The following is an 18,526-nucleotide window of genomic DNA, read 5'->3' as shown; positions in this document are numbered from 1 at the left end:
CTCTCCACCCCCACCCCACTCCGGCCTATCACCCTCACCTTGACCTCCTTCCACCTATCGCATTTCCAATTCCCCTCCCCCAAGTCCCTCCTCCCTACCTTTTATCTTAGCCTGCTTGGCACACCTTCCTCGTTCCTGAAGAAGGGCTCATGCCCGAAACGTCGATTCTCCTGCTCTTTGGATGCTGTCTGACCTGCGCTTTTCCAGCAACACATTTTCACCTCTGATCTCCAGCATCTGCAGTCCTCACTTTCCCCACAGCCTGTCCATCATCTAATTGATACAGTAGAGGATTGTGATGGAATGCTCCCTCATGCCTGGATGAGTACAGCCCCAACAACAGTCAAGAAGCTTGACACATTCCAGGACAAAGCAGCCCAGTTTATTAGCACCGCATCCACTCCCTCCACCACTAAGGCTCAGTAGCAGCAGTGTGTACAATCTACACAATGCACTGCAGAAATTCACTAAAAATCCTTAGCACCTTCCAAACCCACAACCACTTCCATTTTAAAAGGACCTTTGGGACATCTACAGTGCTGTTAGGGAGGTATTTGCAGGATTTTGTCTTCGTGATAGTGAAATAATGGCGATTTGTATGTACACATCAGGATGATGTGCATTTTGGAGAGGAACATACAGGTGGCAGTGTACCAAGTGGCATGTATCTTTGTGGATAAGTGCAGCATCTGCAACACTTGTCTTCCAAGGTGGTTATGGTTTGCTATCAAAGGAACCTTGATGAATAGTTGCAGAGCATCCTACTTTTAATCTGCATTGCGTGAATGGAATGAATGTTGAAGTTGTTAGATATGGTCCCTATTGATCTGTGCAAATTGCTTTGTCTGCATGGTTTTGAGCTGCTTCAGTGTTGATGGAGCTGCATTTATCCAGGATATTCAATGGGGTTGTTAGATGAAGATGGAAATAAGGATTCAGTTGGCATAAGGATATGAGGGGCCTTGGGGGTGTACAGAGGGCACTAGATTGCATCAGTTGGCATGGAGAGAGTATGAGCAGTGTGTGAGCATGAGGTGGTGAGAGTGCTGGACGAATTTTGCAGTTCTTCCCTTTTTGGATAGATAAAGTATCCCTTTGCATCTGGTCCCAGGACATCTTTGGTAGAGGGTAAGGTATCCTTTGAGAGCAGTCGGGCACCCTTTGGCAATATGGGAATGCAGCTCATTGGTATAAATGTGTACAAACTTGCTGGGTCTTGCATAGCTGTCAAGAGATGATCCAAAACAACTGATGATCAGTTTTTTAAAGAAAAATCCTGCAAGGTGTTTGAGAGGCCTGGACATATTAAATCTTTTTATAGGCGATGTGCTGCATGACTGATTTCCCAAACAATCATTTTCATAGTGAAGTGCCTATTAATGAATAACTCCACCTGCATATTGAATGGAAATGTTTATTGACATTACATTTTTCAGTACTTGAGGGAGATGTTTGTTTATACAAATCTTTGCATATTTAAGTGAAATGCTTATTATCATAAGGGAAATGTTTTTGAAATTTCTTGATATTAAATGTTTATTTGTATCAACAAAAATGTATTTTGTAATAGGCACATAACTAAAAGGCTGTTAACTTTTATTTTATGTCATGGTGCCTCCTAATTAATGCATGTGTGGGTCAGTAATGAGTTAGCATTTGAGGGGAAAGAGCAAAGGTGGTGAGAATAGTTTAAGTTGACACTGAATTGGTAGAGGGACTGTAAAAGGTCATGTGGATGACTGGGGCATAAGCTATGAGCAACCAGGATAGGTGGGTATAGGATGCCAAATTCTGTCATGAAAGGTGCAATAAAGGTATAAATTAACTTCTCTCATTTCTTTATGTTCATGCTATCTGTATAGTCACTCTATTGGGGGTGATTTGCATTGTGCTAAGGGTTGTTATCTGTCAGAAAATAACATGGTTGTATATTTCAACTTCAACTTAAATCGGATTTTGAAATGGGAAAAACCCGAAGTTTAAATCTAGCAATGTAACACTTACAATTCAACAAGAAGGCATAAATAATCTCACCGTTTGGAGCTCCTCCTCAGACTGATCTGTCAATTTATAGCCAGTTTTTCTCTAAAGCAAGACCAGGTTTTGAGGAAAGGGAGACAACCCAGTAGTAATGACACTAGACAAGTAATCTAAAGCCCCAGTAAAGGTTCTGTGAACTTTGGTTCAAATCCTACCATAGCTGATGATGAAAATTGAATTTAAATTTTAAAAATCTGTAATAAAAAGCTTGCCAAATGGTGACTTTGTTATAATGACTTATCTTATTCACTTTAGACAAGGAAATCTTCCATCCTTATCTGATCTGGAGTACATGTGCCTCCAGACCAATAACAATATGGTTGACACTTAACTGCCCACTGGGCAGAGATGTACAATAAATGTGAGCCGAGCCAGCAATACCAACTTCCCATGAACAATTTTTGTAAGTGTTACAGTGTTAGTGATAAGAAGTCAGTAGCCATTTGATGAAAGAGAAAAAAAATCAAGACTGAGCTTTTAAATTGCGCAAGCCTGACATGTTCAGCAAGCTAGTAAGAACATGGTTAATCATCACCATCAGGTAACTTACTTCCTTCCAGCATTCAGACAATCTGCACAAGTCTGCTGATCACTCCAAATGTCACTCTGGCAACAAAGTTACTGTTATTAATCTCATAAAATCTCTTCTGAATTGCTTAATGGAAGTCGCATATGGGCCAATAGGGATTGACAATAGACCTGAATACCTTCGATCAAGTAGTGCTGGACACCAGGCTGTGGGAAGGAAAAGAATTATCAAATGTCACTCCGGATTTGTTGCCTGATGAAGTACAATAGCATTATATTTTGTGTATTCATCAAAAGATTAAACTTTAGACAGTGGCTCAGTTCATAAGGAAATTGAGAAATCTCACAGTAAAATCAGTTTGTCATGTCTGGGCGCAATGTTACATAACCTTGTCAGCTTTATTCAAGGGATGTGGGAGCAGGCCTTCAGGTTTTCCTTTCAACCATATATCCTCTGTTATTTTATACCAATATCAATTATATATCCATAACCTTTCAAGGTCATCAAAAGGGCTGCTCAATAGTAATGAAAGCACATTACTAGTGCACCATGCTTGAGAGGTGGGTAAACTGCTTTCAAATTCTTGCACCATTGTAAAACTCACATTCCTGAATGAATCATACTGCTGCACTTTCACTTTTGAGGCAAAGTAACGATTTTTGCAGAGGTGTTGCTGCACATTGTGTCTTTGTTTCCGGTATGTGTGTGTGAGATACAAAATTTAAATTGAGCTTTGTCACATTCATGCCATTAGATATTTGGTAGTTGTTTGATAAGGTAGAATGTGCCCTGCATTTCAATTTATTGTCTCTCTTCTGCTTTTGGGAAAACTTTGCTTGTTAACCAATCTAGGAACTGGGTTGTATTGTCTTCATTAGTAATGTGCAATAAATATTAATGGCTAGTTGAACTTCAGATTCTGTGACAGGTCATGGCCTGCCCAATGCATTGGTACAGTTTGTGTGGTTGTGCAGATTGGCAGAAATGTGTTAAATGTTCCCTCTTAAACTCTTTTTTAAATGTGTTGGATAAAATTGTATCTCTGTTTCACAATCCCAGAATTGTACAATATGTCACTATTAGATCGGCACGGTGGCTCAGTGGTTAGCACTGCTGCCTCACAGCGCAAGGGACCCAGGTTCAATTCCCGTCTCGAACAACTGTTTGTGTAGAGTTTGCACATTCTCCCCGTGTCTGCGTGGGTTTCCTCCCACAGTTCAAAGATGTGCAAGTTAGGTGAATTGGCCATGTTAAATTGCCCATAGTGTTAGGTGGATTAGTCAGAGGGGAATGGGTGGGTGGATTGCTCTTTGGAGGGTCGGTGTGGACTTGTTGTCTGAAGGGCCAGTTTCCACACTGTAGGGAATCTAATCTAATCTATTTTAATATTGATACATAATATTGTGGAAGTATGTAAGTCAGTCGTTGGCCCTTTAATTATAAAAGATACCCCACAGGTTTTACAGCAGTGACTACCCACTCAAAATTGCTGCTATGATGAGGTGATTTGAATAGTGGCCAACACTTGATATCACGTATATCCTAGTTTATATCATGGCATCGTTGTGAATAATCTGGTAGTACAGACATGTAGCCTGGAGATATGATGGCATGACAACCCATATTTCAAGTATGGAAGGATAGTCTAAGCAGCCCCCCACCCCCAGAGGGCAGGAGCAGAAGGTCATTACAAGCCAGGGCTGAATGGCTAGTTATATTAGTACTGGCAGATGGAGGGTTTTTTTTTCCACATGATCTAAGAGAATACCACTGTAATGTTAGTTTGCCTTGGAGATATTCCACTCTGGCTGCATTTGAGAAAATAAATTCCACATACAGGTGATCCTACAATAAACCTCAAGGACAATGCACTGCCATTTAGTTGTTTGAAATATTTTAACTTGAATGTGGACCTTCTTTAGAGTAGTTGGAGTGCTGCTGTTTAGCCTTCCCCTGTCCCATCACCACCGTCTCCTTCCTCAATTACCTGAGAGTGCTGAAATGTTTTCCATTTTTGAGCTTATCCACTCACTGGACCGAAGCCCTAATATTGAGAGAACACCACAGACACACAACCTGAGGAATTTGTAGACAGTGTATTCATCCTGATCATTTATTTGGAGGAACATGCTATGTGCTAATTGGGTTTTGAAGCACTGTATATGATCTAAGGAACAGTAAGGAGTTGGGATGTCATGTAGCAGCTATACAGCACATTGGTTAGGCCACTTGTGGAATGCTGCGTTCAATTCTGGTCTCCTTGCTATAGGAAGGATGTTATGAAACTCGAGGGTTCAGAAAAGATTTGCAAGAATGTTGCTAGGGTGGGAGGGTTTGAGCTAAAGGAAGAGCCTGAATAGGCTGGGACTACTTTCCCTGGAGCGTCGGTTGAGAGGTGACCTGATAGAGGTTTATAAAATCATGAGGGGCATGGATAGGGCTAGCGGAGTCCAAAAATAGAGGGTAAAAGGTTCAAGTGAGAGGGAAAGATTTTAAAAAAGACCTAACTGGCATCTTTCTCATGCAGAGGGTGATGTGTGTATGAAATGAGCTACCAAAAGAAACAGTGGAGGCTGGTACAATTTCAACATTTTAAAAGGCATCTGCATGGGTGTATGAATAGGAAAAGTTTAGCAGGATATGGGCCAAATGCTAGCAAATGGGACTAGATTAAGTTAGGATGTCTGGACTCGAGTTAGACTGAAGGGTCAGTTTCCGTGCTGTACAGCTCTGACTCCTTGACATAAGCACTTTCTGGAGTTTTTGGTTAAAGTTCAAGTCAATCTAGGGAACACCTGACAGCCACAAACTGATTTCTGTTGTAGGAAGTAGATCATAGCACCTAAAGTCTCAATTAGCAGTCTAGCCTGTTGGTGAAGAAAATGTTTTTAAAGGAATTCATACTCAAAGGAAAGTCTACAAACCTGTTATTCGTGAAATATAAATCTCAAGTTTACATTTCACCAATTATTGTGTGGGTTGATGGACTGCACAGTACTGAGCCATACAGATTGGAAAGTTTCTAGTTTGAATGCTTGGAAATGTTCAGCAATCATTCTCTGGATATTGGCATTGCTGATCAGGCCTGCATTTATTGGTCATCATTCATTCCCCTTGAGAAGGTGGTGATGAGCTGCTGTGTTGAATAGTCATAATCCACATGGTGAAGGTACATCACAGTTAGGAAGAAAACTCCAAGATTTTAACAACGATGATGGACAACTGACATGTCTCCAGGTTAGAATGATGTTGCACTTAAAGGTGATCTTGGTAATGGTGATATTTCCATGCATCTTCTAGGATGGGTTTTCTAGGTGCTGTCTTTGAAACCTTGCTGAGTGGCTGCAGTATGTCCTGAAAACAACAAAATGCAGCAGCGCTGGTGGAGGTTAAAGGTGATGGATGGACTGTCGCTCATACAGAATTGAGTTGGATCAGCTTCCTAATCTTTTAACTGTGGAATCTGAAGAGATGCTAAGATTCATTATGACCTTTTCTGAGCTGAAGAAATGTGAAAGTGGTCAGCCAGTAACCTTCTCTGGATAACGCAAGTGGGTATGGATTTTGAGAGGACAGAATGAAGTGGGGTTTCAAGAGGATGGGAGGTTACTGTGATGCCTGTACACTACAATAGGTGCTATTTGGGGATGGACAATAACCTAATGTATCCAAATACTTGTGAAAGGCAGATTCCAGGAAGGACTGAGGGAAAGAAAATTGGGAAGAGGAAAATAAATTGAAAACTATTAGAATATATTCATTCCACCCATCCTTTTTAGAATTTCTGAGCACAATATGTTTGGAAACGATAGAAACACTGACCAGCATTGTTATACCCTTAGCATATCCCAAAACAGGTTGCTAATGCAGTACTTCCAATGTTTCATCATATTTGTGATCTTGCTCTTTTCTTTTTCCTGCCAGATACTGGAGTCAAGCTTAACACTTACAAAGATTTCTTTTGCAAAGGTTGTGTATTTTTGTTCTTTGTTTAGAATATAAGTCCATGCATATTGATTTAGTAAGAAAGCTAAAACGTTGTTTTCTTTCTGACACCAGTGAAACGAATCATGATGCCCAACCAATTCACAGGGAATAATCTTTGCCGGTTCTGTGACATCGAGCCCACCAATTGCACCAACAGTGGTGTTTGCACTGTTAACTGCAGCATTAACTCCATCTGTGAGAAGAAGGAAGAAGTGTGTGTCTCCATCTGGTAAGGACACCTTTCTCTTCCCAGTTTATTCTGATTTCAGTGCATTTGGCATTTTCATCTCCTAACATTTATATGCTGATATATTCAGAGGAGTGTAAAAGATCTCTGTAACATTTAAGGAAAAGCAAGGACATTTTCCCAGCATCCTGGCCATGATTTACTGTTCAATTAGGACCTTAAGTAGATAATGGAGTCATTTTACCTCATTGTTATTGGTGGGAAGCTTTTTGTGTGCAAAGTGACTGGCATCTTTCCTGCTAATTGATTTTAAAATCCAGAGGAATGTCCTGAGGTTACTAAAGGTATTACATAAAGTGATGTTCATTCTTTTCGATTGTTAATTGGTGGTAGTGGTTTTTAATTGACTACTCCAAGTCATCCAATCTCCATTAGCTTTTGAGGCTGTAATTGAAGGCCCATTAATTTCTTATTGTTAGTAGTTTCTTATTGAGTAACCCCAGTTATATAAAGGATATAGGCTGATCATATGCACAAAGTAAAGAGATTCTACCATGTAATCCACAAACCCTGTAGGCATTTTCTTGTATGTAAGGTGGTTAATACTATGTAGCTTCCCAAAGTACTTCTTCTTGGGTCTATAGTTCTTTCTAAAAGAACTCATTTACACGCATTTTATTAAAACCTAATACAGCTTCAATCTTCCTGTTCTCTCTATGTAATCATGTGATACTCACCTTGTCATTTCATCATTAAACACCATTGTTGTACAGTATGCTGATGGTCCATCAATCTACAGTGGGTTAAATTAAGTTTTGCCATAAGAGTTTATATTCCTTTGCATTCTCAAGGTCAAAGGGAAATGTGGGAGATGGTTAAAACCATAACAGGATGTAGTAGGGGAGATGTAAAGAGGTTATTTCCTAGTTGGAAGCCCAGAACCAGGGAGTGCAATATTAAATTTAGAGCAGTGAATTAAGAGTGAAATCAGAAAAACAATGGATAGTGGTAATGTGGAATTCTCTCTCAATCCCTACCTATTTGCCCCACCTTTGTTCCATATCACCTTGATGCCCTTATCAAACAAAAATGCATTGTTCTCGTGCTAAAAAAAAATCAGTTGGTCACAAGCATCCCCAGGCTTTTAAGGAAGAGAGTTCTAGCTTTCCATTGTCTTTTCATTGCATTACATAGTGCTTCCAGCTTTTCCTCTTCTAATGCCTAATTCTGAATTTAAGATTGTGTTCCTTAGTTTTCAATACATTCAACAGAGGACATGTTTTCTCTGGTTCTGCAAACCATTTATCATTTCACGCATGCAAGGAGAGAAAAACAGAGGTCTGTTTCTTTTTGATGTGTGAGACCTGGATTAGGGGTTGTCTTGTGTCTTTTGCCTCTTCTGGTACGCTCCATTCTTAATTATCAAAGTCCCCTCTTCGACTTCTTTTACACCTTTTTTCCCGTTTTATGCACCCCTGCTTTATCTTCGACTTTAGGAGACGGCAAGATGCCAATGTAACTGTTGAAACACTGTGCCATAATCCAGCCATTTCTCTGTATGGACACCTGCTAGACGATTACAATAATACAGAATGCAAGATGAAAGAAAAGAAAGTTCCTGGATCTATCTTCTACATTTGCTCATGCTCGGTGGCTGATGAATGCAACAGAAATCTAATATTTACTGACGACGTTGGTAAGTTGAAATTGAAGCTGAAACTTATTCGTCATTGTGATAGTTCTGTGTGCCTTTAGCTTATCGGACCTTTAATCAGAGCTGCGAAAGGACCAAAAGAGCAGCACAAGTTGAGCAGATCTCGAGCCTGCTCTGTCTGTGGATAAGAGCATTGGCTTATCAGATTGTGGGCTCTACTCTATTTTTCTATCCGCCCTCCCCTGCATCACCCTGTCCCCTCCTGACCTTGATCCCCTGTTGATCAACAGTCTAATGAACTCAGCCTTGAATAAATTGAATAGCACAGCTTCCACTGCTGTCTGGGGAACAGACGTCCAAAGACCCACAACCTCTTCAAGAGAAAAAAATGTTGCCTCATCACATTCTTAAATGGGAGACCCCTAATTATTAAACTGTCATCCTAATTCTAGATTTCCTCAGCATCCACCCTGTCCAGTCTCCTTGTATTTTTGTATGTTTCAAAAAGATCACCCTTCATTCTCCTGAACTAGAATAGGTCCAGACTGCTCAACTGTTCTTCAAGATGATTTCTTCATCCCAGGAATCAGTTGAGTGAACTAATCTGAGAATCTCTCCACTCTTTCACATTACTCTGCAAAGGACGAGTGTAAAGATACTGTGACAACTTCAAAAATGACTTGTGGAGCATGAAGAGTTTTAAAAATCCAAGATTCCCTAATTACAGATGTTGTGCAGTACTGGAACGCCCCCAGATGTCGATAAGTTTCATAACTCCTCCTGCCCCCTTATTCTCCTTCTGAGTTATTGCAGCTTGGAGGTATATAATTAATTTTTTAATGTTGTGTAATCTTTGGAAGAGGAATTCTGTGATGAGCATCCAGTTATATTATCCATATTGATATAAGAAGTCAAAATGATTATTTCACTACTTTAAACGTAGCTGTTTTTAAAATCTTGTATTTGAATCTTTTGAGGTTTTGCAATGTTAATGACGAGTGGAATTCTGCGTGCTGTTAATTCAGTTGCCAGAGTTACTGAACTTTTCATATATTGGGGATTAATTCAGCTAATCTTACTTAGTATGGGGCTCATTAAAACCCATTTTGAAAAGACTGTGTCAGGAATTCCTGTTGCTGGAAGCTTTCTCTTCAATCCATGACTTTTCATTTGAAAGGAAATGTTGGAGCAAAAGTGATGTTTCAGACTGGAGTAATTTTCTAACAAGAACAATTTGCATTAATAGAGGACCTTTTTTTAATAATATCCTACAGTAGTTTGCAGGAGCAAGTTTGCAAACACAAGTTGATTTTTGAGTTATATAAGGTAATGTTAGAAATGTGATCGAAGCTTGGTATGAGATAGGTTTTAAGAAGCATTTTAATGGAAGAGAGCAATAAAGATGCAGAGGTTCCGGGAGGCTACTGTAGAGTCGAGGGCCTAGGTGGGTGAAGACATAATCATCAATGTGAGATGAAGAAAATCAGGGATATGCGAGAGGCAGGAATTGAAGAAGCACCCTAATCAAAAATGGTTACAGAGCTGGAGGAGGTAACAAAGGTGAAGCTATTGAAGAATTTGGAAAAGATGATAGATTCGTCCTTAATCTAGAAACCCCCCAATGCCTAAATCTGCAAGCAAAAGTAGATAGGATGAATGGATCTTCATAAGTTAGAATTCGGGCAGAAAAGATTTGGACGGATTATAAATTACAAAGTGTACAATATGGGAGGCTGGATAGAAGGAGATTTGAATAGTCTAATCTCAAGGCAATAAAAATGTGAATATCCAGTAACAGTTGAACTGAGACAGAGATAAGCAATGTTACAGAGATGAAAGTAAGCTGCCTTACTGATGGAAAGACAGGGAATTGGAAGCACCGCTCCAGTTCAAATGAGACACCATGGGTGCAAACAGCATGGTTCAGTATTGAGCTTTGCTACGCAGAGGGATAAAGTCGGTGACTAAAGAACAAAGCTTGGGGATGAGACCAAGGATAACTCCTTTGGTCTTCCCAGCATTTTACAGAAAGAAACTTTTGTTCATCCACAAAAAGTTGTTGGAGGGACAACAGGACAAATCAGACAATGGGGATTTAAATGTGCATGGCTCATAATGAAGGTCCTTTGATGAATGAACCTCTCTGAAGCCCTTCTGTTAAGGGTAAACCACCAGTGCAGAAGAGCCTGCGTTCTGTAAACTCGTTAAGAGCTGGATTCTTTTGTAACAGTTTCACAAAGTAAGATTTGAAGTCCCTGTTTAATCAGCAGCAGTTGAAGAATCCCCCTGTCCTTTTTCTCTTTTTACATTTAACTGAAAACAGATTGTCTGTCTGCCTCTGCGTCATGTACTGTACCGTTGGTTGGACGTGAATTGTGTGTCTGATCTCAGACATGTGGTTTCCTGTCTGTGTTTAAATTTACTAGCACATCAAAGCCTGCTACTCCCCAAGACATGTTTACAAGCAGATACCACTTGCACTCATTTATTGCAAACTGACTGATGTCCAAGTTGAACTGCTCAAACTTTAGGTCTTTCTGGATATTTTACATAAATATCCATGGACAGTCATGATTTGTTGTCAACAATTCCCAAGTCTGACCTGAACCAGGTTAATTCCAGTTCAAAGCTTTTTTTTACCCCTTCACAGTAATCCCGGCATTCAGGGCCTGTTTCCACTGACCACTGTTTGCAGATTTCAAACTAAAGCATTGCAACCCTACCTCAAAACAAAAACTGATTTTTAAGAGTTTGATTTATGTTTTCTTCCTTGTTCCTTTCTCTTCCTATACTATAACGTGTTCTCTCGCTCTCGCACGCTCTCTCTTCCCACCCCCCACCCCCCACTCCCCCTACTATCTCCTCTTCTTCCTTTCCTCTTCTCCTCTCACCCATCTTACCCCACCTTCTTCACACCTCATCCCTAGTCCCACTCATTTCCCTCTCTATTACTCTCCTTCCACCCTCTCCTACTCCTCTCTTTGTCCCCTCCTTCCCTCCCTCTGTCTGGGGTCCCGTCCAGTTGGGACACAATCACTAATGTTTAGCTCATGTTTCCCATGAAACAACTGTAAATGTTTTACAGACTTTCTGAATGTCTGACAGACACAGTTAATGATCCTTGGAGTTCCAAAATGCTCTGTATTAATTCCTCAGCTCAGTGCAGGAATGTATTTACAAGATACAATCCCCATCTTCTCGAAATTGAGTGGAGTGAATGATAAAATGGCAGTCAGGTGCTGGCTAAAAGTGTTTGCTGTCAACAGGACCCAGTGATTGACCAAGCGAGTCTTTTTAAAGCAGACAGCCGAATGACAGTCGATTTAAGCCTTCTGAAACAAAGCCTTCTGGCAATAAATCTGCATATTTTTTGAGATCCGTGCATTATTTATATAACTGCTGACACACAAATTCATGTTATGTGTCTATTGCAGTCAAATATTGAAACATTAATGGACAGGCTAAGTTGAGTTCTGAGATTATTTCAGGCCAATTCCCAGACAGTGTTACACAGCCTTCTTGTGGCTCACTGGCATTGCTGTCCCCTCGGAGTCAAAAGGTTATGGGTTCAAGCCCACTGCTAGAGACTGGAGCACATGTTGTCAGTTGTCATTCTAGTGTCCTGCTGGGAGCTGAGCATTAGAGATACCATTAGATTAAGCCTGATCTGACTCTCAAGTGGATATAAAACACCCCATTGGCAATCTTTTTAAAAAGGAGCAGGAGAAGTGCACCTGGTCTTTTAGTCAATATTTATTCAGTAACCAACATTACTGGAAAACAAGCTATATCTTTGTTATCACGCTGCTTGTGAGATCTTACTGCAAGTAAGTTAACTGCCACGTGTTTGATATTTGAGCTGTGGCTGTACTTTAAGAAGTACTTCTTTGATTGTACGGTGTTATGGAACATCCAGAAATTTTTGAATCATAGAATCCCTACAGTGCAGATAGAGGCCATTAAATGTATTGAGTCTGCACTGATCCTCCGAAGAGCATCCCACCCTATCTCCATAATTCCACATTTATTACAGTTAATGCACCTAACCTGCACACTCTGGTCAATTTAACATGGCTAATCTGCCTATATTGCGCGTCTTTGGACTGTGGGAGGAAACCAGAGCACCCAGAGGAAAGCCACACAGACACAGGGAGAATGTGCAAACTCCACACAGACAATCACCCAAGAGTGAACTCGAATCCTGGTGCTGTGAGGCAGCAGTGCTAACTACTGTGCCACCCAATGGAAGGTGCTGCACATCCTCTATTTTTCCTTTTAGTTCTTTCATGAGAGCAGGCACACAAAAGTCTTTCTCCTTCAAGCAGCAAAATACATCCTTTTCAAACCTCTGCAATTTGACTCTGGGAGAGAAACACGATGCCCATCTTCCCTATAAGTCACCATCTCCTGCATTCGGTATGGACAGGACAACCAATGCCTTACAAAGTTCGTTTAAAATTGTGGCAGATTGCTGTGCCACCATTTTGAGCTTGAAGGAACTAATATGATTTGGCGAGTTGGAGTTCCGCTGGAGGATCTTGGTTTCAATGGACCAATGGTTTGCTGCTAAACCTCATTCGTTCATTCAGCAGGTCACTAACTTCCACCAGTTGGACGTTTGAGTGAATGCTATTTATAACCCTTAAGGTTGAGCTGATCCAAAACCTTCGTGCTCAGCAGCTCCCCAAACACCTGCTATTCAACATGATACCTCTTCAAAACTCTGCTGTCAAAATCCTGATTCACACCATATCTAAACTTACCCATCATCCAAATACTGGTTAACCTGCATTAGCTAGCCTACATGTTTTTCAAGATCAATGTTATCAAAACTCCCAAGATTGACCAGTAGTATCTATGAATTAAAAATTAATCTCCTGGACATCACTGGAAGCAACCCAGGAAATAGTGGGCGTTTTATTCCATTTTGTTTAGAGTAGGTTGATCTATTAGTTATAAATATATTGGAGAAATTAGAACTGGAAAGACTGTTTGTTTGAGTAGGTGGGGCAGTTGGAAATGGGAGGTTATGTGACGAAACCTCGAGTAATATGTAAATAGAAGAGTTTGCATCCTTGTCCCGGGGCCTAATCAATTTTCACTTTTTAGGTCTCCCTATCGTTGAAGTCTCTTGGGTGGAATTGTAAGATGTCCAATCCGAGGCAGATGAGTTGAATGGCCCCTAATCTGAAAGATACAATAAATCAGGCCTGATTCTTGTGTGCAGTCACTGTGGGATCTTCGCCAGCAGTTAGTAATTCAGACTGCTGTGGTAAACCTGTTGGCAGTATTTATCTATGTTAATCCCTAAAGCCCCAATACTAAGCTGTAACAAAACATATTTAATGGCTCACTAGCAAATCATGAACTGAGTGGAAAGCGAGAAATAATTTAGGTGTTGGGGAAAGTGAGAATTCTGTTCCAGTAAAGATGTGACTTCAAGGCATGCTCAGTGACTGTTTCCTTCTACAAATTTTACCATCAGTATCTGCTAATTATGATTAGCCCCATTCAACCATCTCCGCTGTTATTAGATGGGTCTTTCAGCCCTGTAGCAGAATCCTGGGCATGTGATGATGAAAATCCCTTCCGGATCCGATCTCCATGTTTTATGCATGTGTTTCCTTTTAGTCCCTCTGAAGATCGTCTCAGTTAATATTGTATGAGGTGAGACTTGGTTCCAGTTGTTAAGTGGCTTTGATATGTCGAGTGAAAGCACCGAGAACAATGAGAGTTTCTTGGTGAAATTGCTGTGACTTCTGTTTGCATACTGGTGTAAGGAAAGATCTTTCATTCATTTCATATCTTTCCTGTCTTCGAGATGTCCCAAAGATGTCACAGCGCATGGAGCATTATTGAAGTGTAATTATGACTGCAACATGGCAGTTAGTTGGATACATGAGGATACTGCAAACCGTAAACTAATACATGGCTGGGTATTTATGTGTTTAGTGATTTTTAATTGATAGGGAAGTTAGTGCCACAGAATCACCTCAGAGGATAGATTTGGAGATGCCGGTGTTGGACTGGGGTGTACAAAGTTAAAGATCACACAACACCAGGTTATAGTCCAACAGGTTTAATTGGAAGCACTACCTTTTGGAGCGTCGCTCCTTCATCGGGTGGTTGTGGAGTACACAACTGTAACACAGAATTTATAGCAAAAGTTTACAGTGATGTAACTGAAATTATTCGTTGAAAAATACCTTGATTTGTTGAGGTCTCTCATCTGTTAGAATTGGGGTGAATTTGTACTTGCAAAGTTACATTGTACTTTGTTCAAACGCTGCGTGAATCCATGCCATGCTCTGTTAACTCATTTTTTAGATTTTAATCAGTCTAAGCATTATGGCACAGACAACAGAACACGGGGGCTAACATCTTCAACATCTTATCTGGCTGTCATTAATTGATACAGTTAACCTGAGAATGTAACTTTTTTTTAAAAAAGTGTGATTTACATGTGAAAGAAGTGAAACTATCATGGTCATTCTAACAGATGAGAGACTTAACAAACAGTCAAGGTATTTTTCAATGTGCATTTTCAGTTACATCACACTAAACTTTTGCTATAAATTCTGTGTCTTACAATTGTGTACTCCACAATCACCTGATGAGGGAGCAGTGTGCCAAAAACTGCTGCTTCTAATTAAACCTGTTGGACTATAACCTGGTGTCATGTGATTTTTAACTTTATCAGAGGATAGACTGAGCCTCCTTTTATCACCTCTTCCAAAGGATAATACCTGTGGCCGCACAGCTCTCCCTAAGTACTGCAGTAGACTATGTGCTCAGGTCTCCAAGGTGTGATTTTAACCCATAACCTTCCCTCTGTGAGGCTAGAGTTCCACCACTGAGAGGAGCTGACAATGGACTGTGGTCCAAAGAAACACATGTAAGACCATGAGACCTCGGAGTAGAAGTTTGGCCATTCAGCCCATCGAGTCTGCCCCATCATTCAATCAAGGAAAAGAAGAGTCCATATGAATGAAAAGTTTTAGACACCAGCTAAAAACTGTGGATACAGTTAGCTTTCCCTTTTGAAATTATTCAAATATTTGAAAAAAATAATAAAAGAGGGAGCATCTGCCCAGTCTGCGGATAATCGAACTGAGCCTAAAAATGAAATGAATCACTTTGCCAGCAGAGTCCTGGTCATACAGCATGAAAAGAGACCTTTCGATCTCGTCCATGCTGATCAACTTTACCAAACTAAACTAGCTCCACTTGCCTGTGTTTGGCCCATATCCCTCTAAACCTATCCTATCCACATACTGGTCCAGATATCTTTTAAGTGTTGTAACTGTACTGGCTTCTCCCACTTCCTCTGGCGGGTCCTGGGAGTATCCAAAATGTGAAATAGGGGACAAAATCTCCATTGCACAGCAACTTGAAAAGCTCCAATAATCTGCTGAGCCTTTCCCCTACATGTGTGCTCATGCTGCTCAGTTTTGGTGATACAGATGCAAGAACAATGGACATATGGCATTTATTTTATTTCCTGGCTGTGTTTTTAAGGTGTGGGTAATTTTTAAACTTAGTTCCTGTAGCTGAGGCATTTAACTTGTTAGGTCTATCTGCCTTGATGTGTGTTGATGTACTTTGATACAACTCTGATGTTGTCTCATTCCTTTAGATCCTACGTTGAGTGACTGGCAGGTGATATTGGAGGTTCTCCTGGTCACTCTTGTCCCATTGCTCATTCTTGCTGCTGTAGTGATCCTTGCTTACTATTGGTACCGGGTCCAGCGGCGGAGGAAGCTGAATAAAGAATGGAAGAAGGAACAGAAGGTCAGGAAGCCAGGTCACCGGCGCCGGCTTCCCAGTGATCGCAGCGAGGGCAGTGCCATGCACCTTGATGATGACCAGTCAGACATCAGCTCCACCTGCGCCAACAACATCAATCACAACACTGAGCTGCTGCCCCTGGAGCTCGACACTGTGGTGGGCAAGGGACGCTTTGCTGAGGTCTACAAGGCCAAGCTGAGGCAGAGCACCTCTGAACAGTTCGAGACTGTGGCAGCAAAGATTTTCCACTTTGACGAGTACATGTCCTGGAAGAACGAGAAGGAGATTTTCTCTGATGTCAACCTGAAACATGAAAATGTACTGCAGTTTCTGACTGCAGAGGAGCGGGAGACCGAAATGGGCAAGCAGTACTGGCTGATCACGGCCTACCACCCCCAAGGCAACCTGCAAGACTACCTGATGAGGCACGTTGTGAACTGGGAGGACCTGTGCCTACTGGGAGGATCGCTGGCCAGAGGAATTGCACACTTACATAGTGAATACACACCTTGTGGCAGGCCAAAGATGCCCATTGCCCATAGGGACCTAAAAAGCTCCAACATTCTGGTGAAAAATGACCTGACGTGTTGTCTCTGTGACTTTGGATTATCCTTGAGGTTGGAATCCTCTCTCTCTGTCGATGACTTAGCAAACAGTGGGCAGGTGAGTGCCAGTTTTCAACTGTTTGGATTGGGGAACGAATGATGGTGGTTATCTCTAGTTATGGAATTCTCTCCTTTTTAATCTTGCTGTCCCAATATATCTCCTTCTTCCTCTTAAATACTCACTGAAATACATCTTTGGTCAGCATTTGTTCACCTATTCCCATGACACACTATATGGTTTGGTGTCAAATTATATTTGATAAAACCCCAGCAACATGTCTTGGAAGATTTTTACTACATTTGAGGTTCCACAGCAATGCAAGGTTTTGTGGAGTGCAGTTGAAAATGGACATCCAAAGAGTTGCTGTCTTTCCTAAAGGATAGAGTGTAACCTACATCTCTGGACGGTCACAGAAGGTAAACTTGTACGACTGGAGATGTTGGAGTTATTGGGACTATGTCATTGCATCTTCATTCTAACGTTTGTTCCATCTCGCACCATCGGATACCAGCAAATCCAATCAGTTACAGATTGACATCACAACACTCGGTTTTTAGTTTAGTCGGGTGGAAAAATATTGAGAGAAATGGGACAAAATAAAGTTCCCAGGCATTCTTTATCTATGAATGCATATTTTGTGCTGAGGTTGAGATTACACAAAGATTCCAGAGTTGGCATGGATGAATTGGACCAAAAGGTCTGTTTCCATGCTGCATGACTCTGAGCTGGGCTTGTTCTCCTTTTTGAGCATGAAAGATTAAGGAGAGATTTAATAGAGGTTTAGAAAATTGTGAAGCACTTTAATAAATTAAATAGCAGGACTTGTTCCCAGTGGCAGGAGGATCAGTAACCAGGAGACACCGATATAAACTAATCAGAAAAGAATGAAAAGGTAGATGAGAAGATTTCTTTTTAAGCAGTGACTTATGATCTGAAATGTGCTGCCTTAAAGGCTGGTGGAGTCAGATTCAATCATAACTTTCAAAAGGGAACTGAATGTATAATTGGAAAGGTCACTTTTCAGGCTGATGAGGAAAGGGTGTGGAGATTGAAAAGTTTGGGGGCTTTTTAAGAGACCCAAAGTGAATGGCCTCTGCCAAATAGAGTCACAGAGTCATAGAGATGTACAACATGGAAACAGACCCTTCGGTCCAACCCGTCCATGCCTACCAGATATCCCAACCCAATCTAGTCCCACCTGCCAGCAGCGGCCGATATCCCTCCAAACCCTTCCTATTCATATACCCATCCAAATGCCACTTAAATGTTGCAATTGTACCAGCCTCCACCACATCCTCTAGCAGCTCATTCCATACACGTACCATCCTCTGTGTGAAAAAGTTGCCCCTTGGGTCTCTTTTATATCTTTCCCCTCTCACCCTAAACCTATGCCCTCTAGTTCTGGACTCCCCTTGTAAATCTTTTCTGAACCCTTTCAAGTTTCACAACATCCTTCCGATAGGAAGGAGACCAAATTGCAAGCAATATTCCAACAGTGGCCTAACCAATGTCCTGTACAGCCACAACATGACCTCCCAACTCCTGTACTCAATACTCTGACAAATAAAGGAAAGCATACCAAATGCCGCCTTCACTATCCTTTCTACCTGCAACTCCATTTTTCAAGGAGCTATGAACCTGCACTCCAAGGTCTTTTTGTTCAGCAACACTCCTCCCTAGGACCTTACCATTAAGTGTATAAGTCCTGCTAAGATTTGCTTTCCCAAAATGCAGC

General features: G+C 41.0%; 1 protein-coding gene across 4 annotated transcripts in view; it reads left to right on the top strand.

Moving 5' to 3' along the window:
* Positions 1–18,526, top strand: part of tgfbr2b (transforming growth factor beta receptor 2b) — a 79,452-nt gene that overhangs the window by 20,258 nt on the left and 40,668 nt on the right. For 3 of the 4 annotated variants that reach the window (XM_043719215.1, XM_043719216.1, XM_043719218.1), the window contains exons 2-5: positions 6,494–6,538; positions 6,629–6,785; positions 8,240–8,439; positions 16,034–16,848. In XM_043719215.1, the coding sequence (XP_043575150.1) occupies positions 6,494–6,538; positions 6,629–6,785; positions 8,240–8,439; positions 16,034–16,848 (1,217 nt within the window). The remainder of the gene's footprint in view (positions 1–6,493; positions 6,539–6,628; positions 6,786–8,239; positions 8,440–16,033; positions 16,849–18,526) is intronic. The other variant, XM_043719217.1, reaches the window with a different exon arrangement.

This window comes from Chiloscyllium plagiosum, chromosome 29 (genome assembly GCF_004010195.1).
Source record: "Chiloscyllium plagiosum isolate BGI_BamShark_2017 chromosome 29, ASM401019v2, whole genome shotgun sequence".
Classification (NCBI taxonomy): domain Eukaryota; kingdom Metazoa; phylum Chordata; class Chondrichthyes; order Orectolobiformes; family Hemiscylliidae; genus Chiloscyllium; species Chiloscyllium plagiosum.
The sequence above is the reverse complement of the archived record's forward strand: the minus strand, read 5'-3'. Positions and strand labels throughout refer to the sequence as shown.